The sequence below is a fragment of the Hoplias malabaricus genome, chromosome 17, assembly GCF_029633855.1.
Source record: "Hoplias malabaricus isolate fHopMal1 chromosome 17, fHopMal1.hap1, whole genome shotgun sequence".
NCBI classification, from domain to species: domain Eukaryota; kingdom Metazoa; phylum Chordata; class Actinopteri; order Characiformes; family Erythrinidae; genus Hoplias; species Hoplias malabaricus.
In genome coordinates this window covers 18,662,271-18,676,240 of record NC_089816.1, presented here as the reverse complement: position 1 = coordinate 18,676,240, position 13,970 = coordinate 18,662,271, and the positions used below count along the sequence as shown (strand labels likewise).

General features: G+C 46.6%; 2 protein-coding genes across 3 annotated transcripts; one reads left to right on the top strand and one right to left on the bottom strand.

The window, feature by feature from the left end:
- The first annotated feature begins 1,661 nt into the window (after positions 1-1,661).
- ppid (peptidylprolyl isomerase D) lies at positions 1,662-7,145 on the top strand. Of its 2 annotated transcripts, none has more exons than XM_066648588.1 (11): positions 1,662-2,205; positions 2,643-3,617; positions 4,263-4,403; positions 4,721-4,827; positions 5,023-5,211; positions 5,351-5,473; positions 5,551-5,657; positions 5,791-5,935; positions 6,169-6,255; positions 6,445-6,487; positions 6,733-7,145. In XM_066648588.1, the coding sequence occupies exons 2-11, from the start codon at positions 3,533-3,535 to the stop codon at positions 6,819-6,821; spliced, it is 1,116 nt and encodes a 371-aa protein (XP_066504685.1). In that variant the 5' UTR covers positions 1,662-2,205; positions 2,643-3,532; the 3' UTR covers positions 6,822-7,145. The 2 variants fall into 2 exon arrangements, with proteins under 2 accessions (XP_066504685.1, XP_066504686.1); XM_066648589.1 differs by having other exon boundaries at positions 1,662-2,803; positions 2,914-3,617.
- Positions 7,146-7,184: 39 nt separating this feature from the next.
- On the bottom strand, positions 7,185-13,521 carry etfdh (electron transfer flavoprotein dehydrogenase). Its single transcript, XM_066648587.1, has 13 exons — positions 13,386-13,521; positions 12,579-12,725; positions 12,084-12,313; positions 11,601-11,682; positions 11,254-11,372; positions 11,042-11,119; positions 10,802-10,948; positions 10,405-10,545; positions 9,905-10,048; positions 9,457-9,625; positions 9,032-9,214; positions 8,424-8,645; positions 7,185-8,253 (listed from the first exon to the last, which is right to left on the bottom strand). Exons 1-13 carry the CDS (start codon positions 13,414-13,416, stop codon positions 8,090-8,092), a joined length of 1,857 nt encoding a protein of 618 aa, XP_066504684.1. The 5' UTR covers positions 13,417-13,521; the 3' UTR covers positions 7,185-8,089.
- Between the last annotated feature and the right edge of the window lie 449 nt (positions 13,522-13,970).

Sequence of the window (13,970 nt, the reverse complement as noted above, 5' to 3'; positions counted from 1 at the left end):
CGAAGCTGACTTCAGAAAAAGCAGCGGTGCATGTAGATTATATCATTTTATTATTTACAAGCGACCTTTTCTTTTTTACATCTCAATATCTAGAGTGTTTCTACTGGGGAAAAGGCGATTTATTTTTATTTTGACGGAAATGAACATTATATTTAACAGCATATTTTGCCCGTTTTGTCATAAAACGCCGATTAACCTCCCTTAGGACTAAATATACCGGGGATGCATCTCGCGGCGGGGGTGCTGAATTCGGCACAACACCTGTTCTAAACAGACCAATCCCCTGCACTCCCCGCTGTAAGGTCCAGACGGCGTTGGAGACTACCGAGCGAAACTGGCCGACTTCACTCAAAGCGTTCGGGTTTCTCCCGAAGCCACGGGTGACCTGACCTTCCTGACCCGAGCTGCTCCGCACGCCCCGACGTCGGGGCCCAAACACTGCGGAGTGGGCTGGGCCCTGCACTACAGCGACACCCTCAACAGAACCACGCTGCTCAGCCAAAAGCAGATCAAGGTCTGTGAGGATTTCTAACATCACAAAATAAAAACCTGCTGTAACCAGCTGTTCTTAAGCCACGCCCTTCACTCACACACCCGCGCGCGCGCGCACACACACTCTTACACTCACACACACACACACACAACATACACACGAATACTCTTACACTCTTACACATAGTCTTACACACACTCTCACACACACACACGCACACACATATATTCACACACACCTCCAAACACAGGGTGGGATATACACGCGCGCGCACACTCACAGACACACACAAACACATACATATATATACTCCCACAATCATACACACACCCACACACTCATGCACACACACACATATATATTCACACACACACATACACACACTCTTACACACTCATACACACACACATGCACAGCTCTAATCCTGCAGTAATGAGGAACAGTAATCTCAGAGTTTTGTGCAGCGTTGGGGTGCTCTGGTGTTTCTGAGCCGTTGAAGCTACAGTTTGATCTCAAGGCTGGAGGCCTGAGCTCCTCTTAATAAATATAATATTGATGAATTTATAACGCAGCTATTCCTCTCTCACAGCCGATCGATTCCGTGGGTTTGGGAAGAACAGCCGACTGGAGCCTCACCCAGAATCAGAACCGGAGCAGCTACAATAACCACAGCCAGGAACACAAGCACCACGTCGCCCTGAACTGGGTCAGATACCGTCCCTGACACGGGCCTTAATCACATAGTGTAACCCCACTGTTCCTTTAGTTTTACACCTCAGCACCAGGCCATCGTAGCTAACACATACAGGAATATGGAGCTATATTAGGGTCAAAAGTTTTGTTCATTTGAAAAAAAAAATCTGAAATCTTGAGATTGAACTTTGAAAAATACAAAAATGTATTGAAAATTAAAATAAGTGTAGGATGATTTTTTTTTCAGTTTAAATAGGGTTTTGATTCGATTTTCATTTTTTTAATAAAATAATTTATTTACATTTTTCACTTTCCTATATATTTTGATATTTGAAGTCAGTTGCAGATTTTTTTATTCAGATTCAAATCTTATTGTTTTTAGTTTCATATCTTTTTTTCGGTCATTTATTTTCACTTTCAGATCCTTGTTTTTCAGTTTCAGACTTCTGACCCTTTTCTTGCGTGGGAGGCGGGGCATCAGCTGAGAGGGGCACGCTCTAATGACTGACAGCATAGCAATGAAGGCGGAGGACCTTCCTCACTGTTGACTATGAGTAATATCACTGAACACTCACGTTATACGCATTATTCAGTGTAAAACATTGACTTTAGTGACATAGTCCTTTATAGTGAGCTCTTTTAGACAACATAAATATAAACTCTGTTAGAGCATAGTTCCACAGTCACACTTTAGTTTCTCAGCACTTTGCTGGCGATGGTGTCCGTCAGGACAAAACTGCCGTGAGCCGGTAACAAATCTGAATAAGCTCCTTATTCCCCAGGTTCTTAGTCTGATGTTCCGTTCCACCTTAAATTGTGCTTGGGACCACACTGAACTGTTAATGCGTCTCTGATGTGCTTCACGCTCCAACGCCGTAACAAAGAGTTTATCGTCTGTAAAATCGCACCAGTGTCCACTCATTTACAGACAGCAGTGAGGAATAGAGTCAGAAAAGGCCGAGGTCTGAGACTCAACGCAGAGGCGGGACTGTGATGATTACACGCTTTGCATCCTGTAGGTGAGCTGTATACAGCAAACTGAAGTCAACACTGTGATGCTGACTTTTTAGGGTTAGGGTTAAATTCTTAAAGGGGACATATACCTCTTTTTAAACAAGTTAGAATATGTCTATGTGTGATACAAAACATGTTCATTTGCACAAAGTCACTCTCACCACTTATTTGTTGCCAGTTTCAGTCCCTTTCAAACTCGCATTTAAGGGCTGTCACTTTTATGCAAATAACCTGTTGCTGGCCACGCCCCACCCATCCCATGGGTGGGGAGGTGAGGGGTGGTGCCAGGGTGGTTCTATGCAAATGTACTTATTGTGATGTCACAATAAGGGAGCCATCCAAACGGCTTGTTGAAGCATGATTCCTGACGCCAAACTCTTTCAGCTGACACTCAGAAAATGGATGGATGTGTTTTTTTTTTCCATACTTGGAATGTTTATAGGAGCAGTAGAGACCTAAGTGGAAATGCAAAAACAGACAACATGTGAGTTTTTGCACATGTCCCCTTTAAAATAAAACGCCTTAACTCTGGATTGGAGTGTGGCGGAGGGATCCAGGAGCGGTCAGAAGATTCTTTCCCGTGTGTTGAGAGGAGTGCTAGAGGCATGTTTGTGTTATTTCTGTAGAATTCTTGGTAATTCAGAGCAGTGTGTGATGTGTAGACAGATGTGGGTGTGATGAAACACAAAGTCTAATCTCTGTCTTTTCTCCAGAGATGTGAAGCTCAGACGGAGAAAGCTGAAGAAACTCAGAGGAGCTCCAGCGTGTTCCCGGCTCTCTGAGGAGCCCGGGCCTAAAGATCCAAATAAAAACAGGATCCACTCTGTCCAATCAAGCTGTGTCTCACTCTGTTCTTCTCTGGCCGTTCGATGGAGCAGAGGAACAATGTTCCTGTGTCTGCGTTTCAAACCATAACAAATTTAACAATCTCAGTGTGTCGACAGTATCCATCAGATCTCAATAATGTGTCATTTTGGCTCTACTTTGCTTGTCTTCCCAAATGATCTCAAATTAAGCAGAAATATGAATTAAAACCTTGAACTGATATTGAACCTTGAATGATATTTCTGAGAAAAATCCGGGTGTGTGTGTGTGTATGCGTATGAGTATCTGCGTGTGTGTGTGTGTGTGTGTGTGTGTGAGAGAGAGAGAAACAGAGAGAGTCCTCCCGCTCGGCAGGGGGCGTAGTGCTGTGCTGAAGTTTGAGTGGGGAATGTTCCAGTCTGAGCCGGGCGGTGCGGAGAGTGTGCTTCTGTTGCTGTGCTGTGTTCTGAATCAGGTTTTGGGTTTGGTTCTGGTTATTGTTATATTTCAGCTCTGATCCCGTTGACGATGTCGGTTCCGAGCCCTGGGAGCAGACCGAGCCGCGCCGAGAACCCGCGGGTTTATTTCGATGTAGACATCGGCGGCGAGAGAGGTGAGACCCTGTTAGCCCCCCCCATCCCGACCCCTGGGTCCACACTGTTTACACATTAATAGGAATAATTAATCATTCAGAATCCAAGTGAGGACGATTTATTACTGCGCTAACAACCAACAACGTACTGTCTCTCTATTTCTTCTTCATTCTCTATATAAATCTCTGTTTCTCTCATTCTCTATATAAATCTATATTTCTCTCATTCTCTTTCTCTCTCATTCCCTATTTATCTCTATTTCTCTCTTATTCTGTATATATCTTTCTCATTATATATCCCTCTATTTCTCTTTCATTATATATCTCTCTATTTCTCTATATATCTATTTCTCTCATTCTCTATATATCTCTACATTTCTCTCTCATTCTATATATCTATTTCTAATTGTTTATCTCTATTTCTCTCATTCTCTATATATATCTATATTTCTTTCTCTACCCATGTCTCTCATTCTATATATCTCTTTATTGCTCTCATTATTTATCTCTATTTCTCTCATTCTCTATATATCTATATTTCTCTCATTCTCTATTTATCTCTCTATTTCCCTTATATATTAATATTTATTTTTCCCTATTTCTCTTTATCTTCTCTAACTTCTCTCTTTGTCTCTCTCTCTCTTTGTTTGTTTGTTTGTTTACTAGTTGGCCGTGTGGTGTTTGAGCTCTTTGCGGATGTTGTGCCAAGGACTGCAGAGAATTTCCGGGCTCTATGCACTGGGGAGAAAGACATCGGCAAAACCACAGGGAAACCCCTGCACTTCAAGAACTGCCCCTTCCACAGAAGTCAGTATCACACCCGGGGGCAGTAGTGTGAGAGGGTGGAGTGTAAACATTTGCAACTTAGGGTTAAAACCCCTTATTTACTGTGTGTCTGTTCAGTAGTCTGTTTATGTACAGTTCAGTTTCAGAGACCAACCCCCTGCTGTGTCCCCCAAATTCCCTGATTCCCCCACAGTGTCCCCCGAGTCCCACCACAGTGTCCCGAATCCCACCAGTGTCCCACCAGAGTGTCCCCGAGTCCCACCAGAGAGTCCACGAACATCTGCTCTGTGAAAAGGGGAAGGTCATGTTCCTGAACTGTTTCCCTCTCTTTGTGGCAGTCATTAAGAAGTTCATGGTGCAGGGAGGAGACTTCTCCAATCAGAACGGCACCGGCGGTGAGAGCATCTACGGCGACAAGTTTGAGGATGAAAACTTCCATTATAAGGTAAAGAGCTGGGTTCTGCTTATATCTAGAAAAGAGTGAGCAGTTCACTGTGTTGCAGTTCTGAGAAACTGACTGAAATGAATCTACTATCGTGGCCTGCTTCGAGGAACGTGGAGGAACACCGTTCTCCACCTGATGCTCTGAATAAATAAAGCAGAGGACTTTAACGATGTGGTCTTGTCTCATTCTCTCCAGCACGACAGAGAGGGTTTGCTGAGCATGGCCAACGCCGGACCCAACACCAACGGCTCGCAGTTCTTCATCACCACCGTGCCCACCCCCCACCTGGATGGCAAGCACGTGGTCTTTGGACAGGTGCTGAAAGGGATGGGTGTGGTCAAGATCCTGGAGGGAGTCGACACGAAAGAGGACAGTCCCGTAAAGGTGAGCTCAGTCAGGCGCTTATATATCGGATTAAGCCTAGGTCAGAACCCTGCGATTCCAACTGAGCTCCGGACCCACAGCGACCCTGAACTTTATAATACAGACAATGAATGTCTCGCTCCCTCTGTCTCTCTCTCAGCCCTGTATCATTGCTGACTGTGGAGAGCATAAAGCCTGCGATGACTGGGGCGTGTGTCAGAGCGACAGCTCAGGGGACGTTCACCCGGATTTTCCAGAGGACTCAGATTTTGACTTTAAAGACGTGAGTGTGTTATACGTGGTTCTCAGTTTTCCAGATCAAAACACAGAAGTTGGACAATGACGCTTTGTGTTTCTCAGGTTGATAAAATCTTGTTGGTGGCTGAAGACGTTAAAAACATTGGAAACACCTTTTTCAAGGCTCAGAACTGGCAGGTGGCAGTGAAGAAGTACTCCAAAGCTCTCAGGTGAGTCCTCAGTCTGGAACCCTGCTCACATCCTCTATCTACCTTCAGACTAATATTACCTGTCAGCAGGCGTACACCTATCCTCCGCAGCCGTCTCATCTGGGTCAGTGGGTGTGGTCTGTGTGCGCTGCAGGTATCTGGAGGTTTGTGGTGATTCTCTGGATGACGAGAGCGCTCAGAAGAAGCTGGAGCCCACGGCTCTGAGCTGCATTCTCAACACCGCAGCCTGCAAACTCAAACTGCAGCAGTGGCAGGAGGCCATCGAGAGCTGTGATGAGGTACTGGGGTGCGGTTTAAAGGATTTAATCTTTATTTATAGTCAAGTAGAAGTACCAAAAAACTGACGTATCCAATGTTAGTGTATTAAATACGGACACACACAGACCAGCCAGAACATTAACCCCTCGTTTCTCCACTCTCAGCCCCATTGACTACACTGGTATGGCTCTAGTTCCACAGTGGTTTGAGTGAACACTTCTCGCTGTACTTTAGGAATTGTGTTTTCTTCCAGGCTCTGGAGCTGAATCAGACTCAGACGAAAGCTCTGTTTAGGAGAGCGCAGGCCTGGCAGGGGCTGAAGGAGTACAGCAAGGCCATGGTACGAGCAGAAACACACTTCCAGCTTTTTACAGACAGTCGCACTAATGCACGCATGCAGCTCAGTAAATCATTTGCTGCTCAGTGTGGTCTGGACTCTTTCAGACACAGAGCAGAGGCTCTGCACGTTTCAATTTGGAAGATTGATTTATTCTTCTGATCCCAGCCCTCATCCTCCTTCTGTTTACAGACTGACCTTCAAAAAGCCCAGCAGATTGCCCCGGAGGACAAAGGTGAGAAACCATCTAATCACACTAAACAGACTGAACTAAACAATAGCATCCAGTCTGAGTGGAGTTTATAATTCATTCAATCACCTTTGTTGTTGCTACAGAAAGGAAGGAGCAGTAGGAGGCAGTGCCCTCAGTGCTGACCCCCTCCTGTTCAGGACTTGATTCCTGCCATAAAAACCAGTGGCAGGGAAATCTGACATGACCTATCTCCTATGAAATGATCTATATCTATCTATTTTCCCCAGCGATTTTAAACGAGATGCTGAAGGTGAAGCAGAAGGTGAAGGAGGAGAAAGACAGAGAAAAGAAGATCTACTCCAAAATGTTTGTGTAAATAAACTTCACGCCATGCGACTCCACCTTCATGAGCTGACACCTCGCCTGCAGACCACCGTTCAGTTTCGAGACTCGGATGAGGCGGCGGTGGAGTTGATGCAGAGAACTAATACTTGAACGTGTGTGATGTGTCACTGTGTTTGACAAAAGGCCTGATCCCTGTTCAGACATAGACTACTGTTTGGAGACGAGCTTTAAGACTGACTCGGCTCCGTCTGTCTGTATTTATTTGCTGTTTGTTTGTTGGAGTGTTCAAGACGTGTATTTCTGAGATCAGTTAACAGTAAATAAAGTCCAACTCATTCTCTCTGTGTTTCTGCAGAAAAAAAATAAAACAGAGCTTTGGTAAAAAGACTTTATTCTGAATAGGTTCTGAATCTGACATTATTTACAACAGCAGAGTAACTACAGCCCATCAGCCATAACATTAACACCACCCCCTCATTCCTACACTCACTGTCCACTCCGGTCACTCTGTAGTTCTAAACGTACACACTGTGGTCCTTGTTGCTCTGCATACTTTGTCATCGCCCCCCCCCCTTTCCCTCAGTGCTCAGGACCCCCACAGAGCAGGTGTGATGTGGTGGTGGATCATTCTCAGCGCTGCAGTGACACTGACGTGGTGGTGGATCTTTCTCAGCGCTGCAGTGACACTGACGTGGTGGTGGTGTGTTAGTGTGTGTTGTGCTGGTGCAAGTGGATCAGACACAGCAATGCTGCTGGAGTTTTTAAACCCCTCAGTGTCACTGCTGGACTGAGAATAGTCCACCGACCAAAAACATCCAGCCGACAGCGTCCTGTGTCACTGATGAAGGACTAGAGGACGACTGACACACAATGTGCAGCGACAGATGAGCTACTGTCTCTGACTACATCTACAAGGTGGACCAACGAGAGAGGAGTGTCTCAGAGTAGACACGGTTTAAAATCTCCAGCAGCACTGCTTTAATGATATGGCTGATTGTTTGTGTATAAAGACACATTCAAAAACTGCTGTTCTAAGCTTTCACCAGCTTGGTCTCACACAACTACTGCACACCACCAGCATCTCAAACCTTGTGTAAATCTCACTGAGCAGAAACAAAACAACAATTCATTCAGACAATCACACTCCGAATGCCCATATCAGAGGATACGGGAATGTTCTGTAGGCACATAACCATCACACTGAATTCCTTCCTGAATCTGACTGAACACAGACTCTGATTATTTTTACTGAAGTTAGGACCCTATGATTACACTGCATTAAACTGCAAAAGAGAAACTTCACATGCCGTTGTAGGCTGGTCCCCCGCTGCCCTCAGGGACGACCCAGTTGATGTTCTGACTTGGGTCCTTGATGTCACAAGTCTTGCAGTGCACGCAGTTCTGGGCATTGATCTGAAGCCTCACCCCTTCACCCGACTCCAGGGGTACGAACTCGTACACACCTGCGGCAGAGGAAACAAAACTTTAAACACTCCAGGCTTTTTTTGAACAAGGTTCCACGTCCGTACAGACACAAACGTCACCACAATGTTTACACTCTCCTGAACGCCGATTAGAACGGAGAACATTCAAAACATTTAGTGGCCAACAGGAGGCACTCTCAGTACCACACCTGCGGGACAAAACCTCTGCTCCGGGCCGTCATAAATGGCGAGGTTCTGAGATACAGGAACGTTGTCGTTCTTCAGCGTGAGATGAGGGGGCTGGTCATGCTCGTGATTTGTCCCACTCAGAGCCACTGAGGACAGCAGGTCAAAGCTGATTCTCCCATCAGGCTTTGGGTACTCTATGGGCTTGCAGTCCTTCGCCGGCTTCAGCTGAGCACTATCCACACCTCAAGGACAAAAACAAACACTCATTTTTACACCAATTTACACAGAACTTAAGTTTACAGAATAAACAGGGACCAACTCCAGCCTCAGGACAAACTCAGGGGAGGGGGACAGAGTGTCTCTGAGATTAGACAGAGGAGGGGGACAAAGTATCTCTGAGATTAGGCAGAGGAGGGGGACAAAGTATCTCTGAGATTAGACAGAGGAGGGGGACAAAGTGTCTCTGAGATTAGACAGAGTAGGGGGACAGAGTGTCTGAGATTAGGCAGAGAAGGGGGACAGAGTGTCTCTGAGATTAGACAGAGGAGGGGGGCAGAGTGTCTGAGATTAGGCAGAGGAGGGGGACAGAGTGTCTGAGATTAGACAGAGGAGGGGGACAGTGTCTCACCTTGGTGTTTAAGTGTCCATGGCTCTTTGCCCCTCAGGATCCAGTAGAAAATTCCTGTGTATAACATCCCTCCGTACAGACCGAAGTAGTTATGGAAAGACGGGCGGATGTTCCTCACGGATCGTAGCTCCTTCCAAACCCATGAGTTCTGCAGGTTCTGCTCGTACTCAGGAATGTGGATCCCTAAGAGAACAACACACACATTTTCATCCACATGGTGTGAATGCATTTTATCAGCAGTGTTTTAAAAATCTGCACAGACTGGGGAGAGTTTTCTGGACTGTGTATTAGCTACAGGACACCCTTCAGAAAGATAACAGACATCAACCTAAATTAGGTCAGTTTTTGCTAAACTGTGAAATGGTCTGAAGAAAAAAAAATGTTCTTTGAACGTTAATGAAGTGCAGAAGACTGTGTGTTGTCACCTGTTGTCTCCGACTGCAGGTTCTCGTCGGTCAGTTTGCTGAAGATAGACTCAGCCGCCAACATCCCGCTCTTCATCGCTGTGTGGGTGCCTTTGATTTTCGGCACGTTCATGAAGCCCGGACTGCAGCCGATCAGAGCGCCGCCAGGAAACGTCAACTTTGGCACGGACTGCACAGAACAGAACCTTTCAGTGTCTGTTCCTCTTTTTACGGAAGTGGACCATGCACCACAGGACTTTTAAACTCGGAAAATGACTCGAAAAACAAAACTGAGCAGTGGCTCATTATGTATCAGATTTAAGTCATTGTAAAAGCTAACTCTGGGTAAAATGAGTTACTGATGCAGAAATCAGCACAAATATTAGCAGCAGATTTCAGGAAGGAAATAAAATAAAGTAAAGAGGAACTCTCTGGAAGAGGAGCAGGTCGCGAGGAAGATGAGACACACCTGAAATCCACCTTCATTCAAAGCTCTGGCTCCGTACGCAATTCTGCTGCCCCCCTCCAGCGTGGGGGCCACGGACGGATGATGCTTCCAGCGCTGAAATTCCCTGAATGGATTGAGGTATGGGTTAGTGTAGTCCAGGCCCACCTGCAGGAAAACACACACACGACCCCCATAAATCCAGGTGTTTTTGTCCGTATTCAGTTTTCAACATTTCCTTTCAGATGAGTCCAAACGAAAGACTCACGGACCAAAGCCCGTTTGCCTCTTCACTGCATATGCCCCAGATGTTCCTGAACATGTCAGTTTAACAATGAGGAGACACTCGAGCTCCGGGAACACACAAAATTTCAAAGCCTTGTGTAATTTATTTCTGCTGCAACTCGGATAAAGCCAATAACAAATAAGAAAGTGTCGTTCTGAGCAGAGATCAAAGAGACATGGGCAGCATCTCAGAAACACAGCAGACCTGTTACTGACTCTGGTGGAGGCATCACACTCACCACCAAACCCAGAGCCACCAGCGGCTCGCCCTCATCCAGGTGATAGAAGAAGCTCCCTCCGTACGTGTTCCGGTTCAGGGGCCAGCCGACTGTGTGCTCCACGCGCCCTGGACGCCACTTCTTCTCGTCTATCAACCACAGCTTCAGGAGAATAGAGCAGAGTGGTTATTACACAGTTATAAAGTCTCTCCTCACACACACACACTGCACTGATGTAAAGCACGTTTGTTTATATAAAAAAAAATTCCAGTGCCATTTTTCACCAAGACACAGATTCAACCTTTTTTCTGAATTATTCCACACAATGGAACCATGAATGAGAAGCTCTTCGGAAGCTGGAGGTAAAAACACACAGAGCTTTTCTGGACCGATGCGTGTGAACACCAGAGGGCTTTACCTCTTTGAGGCCGATGGCATAGGTCTGTGGCTCGCAGCCCTCTCTCAGGTTGAAGTGTTTGTAGATCTGTTTGGCCAGATGGCCGTGGCAGCCCTCTCCAAACACTGTGACTTTGGCATGAAGCTCCATGCCCCGCTCGAACACGTCCTGCAGCAGGAGAACACTGTTCCTCTTACACATCCAGCTTTCAGGCCTGCCCTCCCCCTTAAAGTAAAACACAACATAAAGGACTTTACTGACCTTTGGAGATCCGTCTCTGGCGATTCCCACATCGTTGGTGGCAATTCCTTTCACACTTCCGTCCTCATGGAACAGCACCTGCACAAGAGTCACTTTTACATTCATCTGCAGCCCTTCCCCACAAACTCCCCCCCTACCCCCCAAGCGGTGGTCCGGTCTAACAGAGGTTGGAGGTCGGGGTGGGGGGAATTCAGGGTTCCCCCGTTTCTCACCTCTGCTGCAGCGTACCCAGGGTAAAGTTCCACCCCCAGTTCCTCGGCCTGATCCCCGAGCCACCGCACAAAGTGTCCCAGTCGCACGATGTAGTTCCCGTGGTTGTTCATGGGGAGACCTGAGGACAGGAGACAAAATTTACACTGAACTTGTCCATCTCCCACGGGCCGTGATAACGAAGACGACAGAAATAAAAGTATATATCTGTGTATGTGTATGTGTGTGTATGTATGTATAAGTGTGTGTATTTGTATGTGTGTATGTGTATATATGTGTGTGTGGGTGTGCATGTGTCTACACACTGGTGTGAGCCCCAGAGCGCTGGAGGCTGAGGGTCGTTTCTCACCTGGAAGCATTGGGACAGGGATCCTGTACTTTTCTGTCAAAATGGCGAATTTGTCTTCTCTTACTTGTGTGTTCAGCGGCGCCTGGAAAACAAAAGCGAAGCTTGACGTCAGGGACAGACGCTGCTTCAAATTGCACAGGACTGCAATCAAATCCTCACAGCAAAATTCTAATGTTCACCGAAACGGGAGGAGCATCAAACTGGATACACTTTACCCACTCATATAGTGTCTGGACATGTGTGTTAGGGACAAACGTATGTGTGTGTGTGTGTGCGTGTGTGTGTGGGTGCGTGCGTGTGTGGGTGTGCGTGTGTGTGTGGGTGCGTGCGTGTGTGGGTGTGCGTGTCTGTGTGTGTGTACGTTTGAGTGCATTTGTGTGTGTGTGTGTGTGTGTGGGTGCGTGCGTGTGTGGGTGTGCGTGTCTGTGTGTGTGTACGTTTGAGTGCATTTGTGTGTGTGTGTGTGTGTGTGTGTGTGTATACCCCTCTCTCCTTCCAGTCTGGAAAGAGTTCGTTGAGAGCGGTGGGCTCCAGACAGGCTCCAGAGAGTGTGTGAGCTCCGATCTGAGACGCCTTCTCCACCACACAAACTCGCAGCTCCTTCTGGTGTTGATTGGCCAGCTGTTTCAGACGGATGGCTGCTGATAGGCCGGCAGGGCCTCCGCCCACCACAACCACATCCGCCTCATCTGCGAATCGCTCCATATCCACACCTGCAACACACAGGGCCACAGTCAGCTTCCCTCTGAACGGCAAGGCAGCGACATGACCGTCCTTAACCAATACACAGTGCACCCTAATGGACATGACTCACGGTACCCCACCCTTTATTATTAATACCATTCACTGTAACCCTGAACTGGACACTGGCTACAGACAATTAATTAATGAATAATTACCATTACCATTATTTTTATTATTATGTGTTAAGGTGCTCCTTAAAAGTCTGCTTACATGTCCAGAACTGTCCACACTCACCTTCCCATCGTGGATCCTTGTCTCTGGGGTGGATGGTGTAATGGGATGTAATTCTCGGCACAGGAACAGAGGAACTGCGTCGTGGGAATGCCAGCGGAGGTGCATGCTCAATCCGAAGAGCTCGGAGTGCATGAGCACAGCGCCGCGCTGCAAATGACAGGGAAGGGATTTACATTACAACTTAAAATAAACAGATCAATATTCAGTGTGTGTCCTGTTTTACTGACAGCAGCGTAGCTCCGGCCATCCACACCGAGGTCAGGGTGGGTGTGTGTCTTTATTTTAGAGATAAATCTAAAAGATTAAATAAACATCATAAATGTTTTTGGAGGAGAACAGCTTCTTTACTAAAACTAAGGTAGGGGGGCGGGGGATGGGGGGTGGTAACCGGGGTCTGTGTCGGGTTCTAGTGTGTTCTGGTTTCCATTGGCAGAATTCCATTACGAACCACTCTGTGGTTCCGACCCATCTCAGGGTTTTGTGTGGTTTTATGTGTGGTTTGATCCTGGAACAGTGTGAGAGCCAATAATCTGAATTACAGATCAAAGAAAGGTTCATTCACCTCTGTCCAGATCTTAGTGACCTTTACCCTACTTGTTGTCTACAGCATGACAAACACACATACACATACATATATATATATATATATATATATATATATATATATATATATATATATATATATACATACATACATATATATATATATATATATATATACACACACACACACACTCTCACTGATACGCATACCAACATTTACATAAATACTCTCTCTCTCTCTCTGGACCGAACCGGACCGTTTACCTGTGAGTGAGACTCTGCCGGACGGGAGCATGTGGGCCGCGGAGCCGCTATTTTCCGAACTCCGACTTTATTCTGTCTCCGTTGTTGTCGCCTTGAACTGACTCTTCCTCTCTAAGGACACAGAGGCAGACAGAAGCGCTCGACGGCGGCTTACTGCCCCCTGCTGGCGCGGCATCAGGACTGTGTTCCAAACCGCTCCCTGGAGAGAAGGGTATCTCTGCAGGCCGGAGGCAGCTCCAAGTGGGCGGTAAAGCTCCAAGTGAGCGCGGAAGAACATTTTAAGCACGACTCAAGCACGTCGCTGACTTCGAGACATGTAGCTAGTTGGCATAAAGGCTCTGGAGATGACCCCGAGGCTAAAGAACCCTTTTTATTTGTTTTTGAAAACAGGGGTTATATGGAGCTGTTTCTAAAATCTTGTGTTGATGAGCAGGGTCTCATGGTCAATGCGATGTTTGAGGTAACGCCATGCCCCTCACCCCAGAATTTTTAAGGCATGGAAACTGTACTGTAGGGTCCCTCACCTCAATTCTTAAGGCAAAGATACTAGACTGCAGGGCGTTACGCTGCGCTGTGTATGTGTGT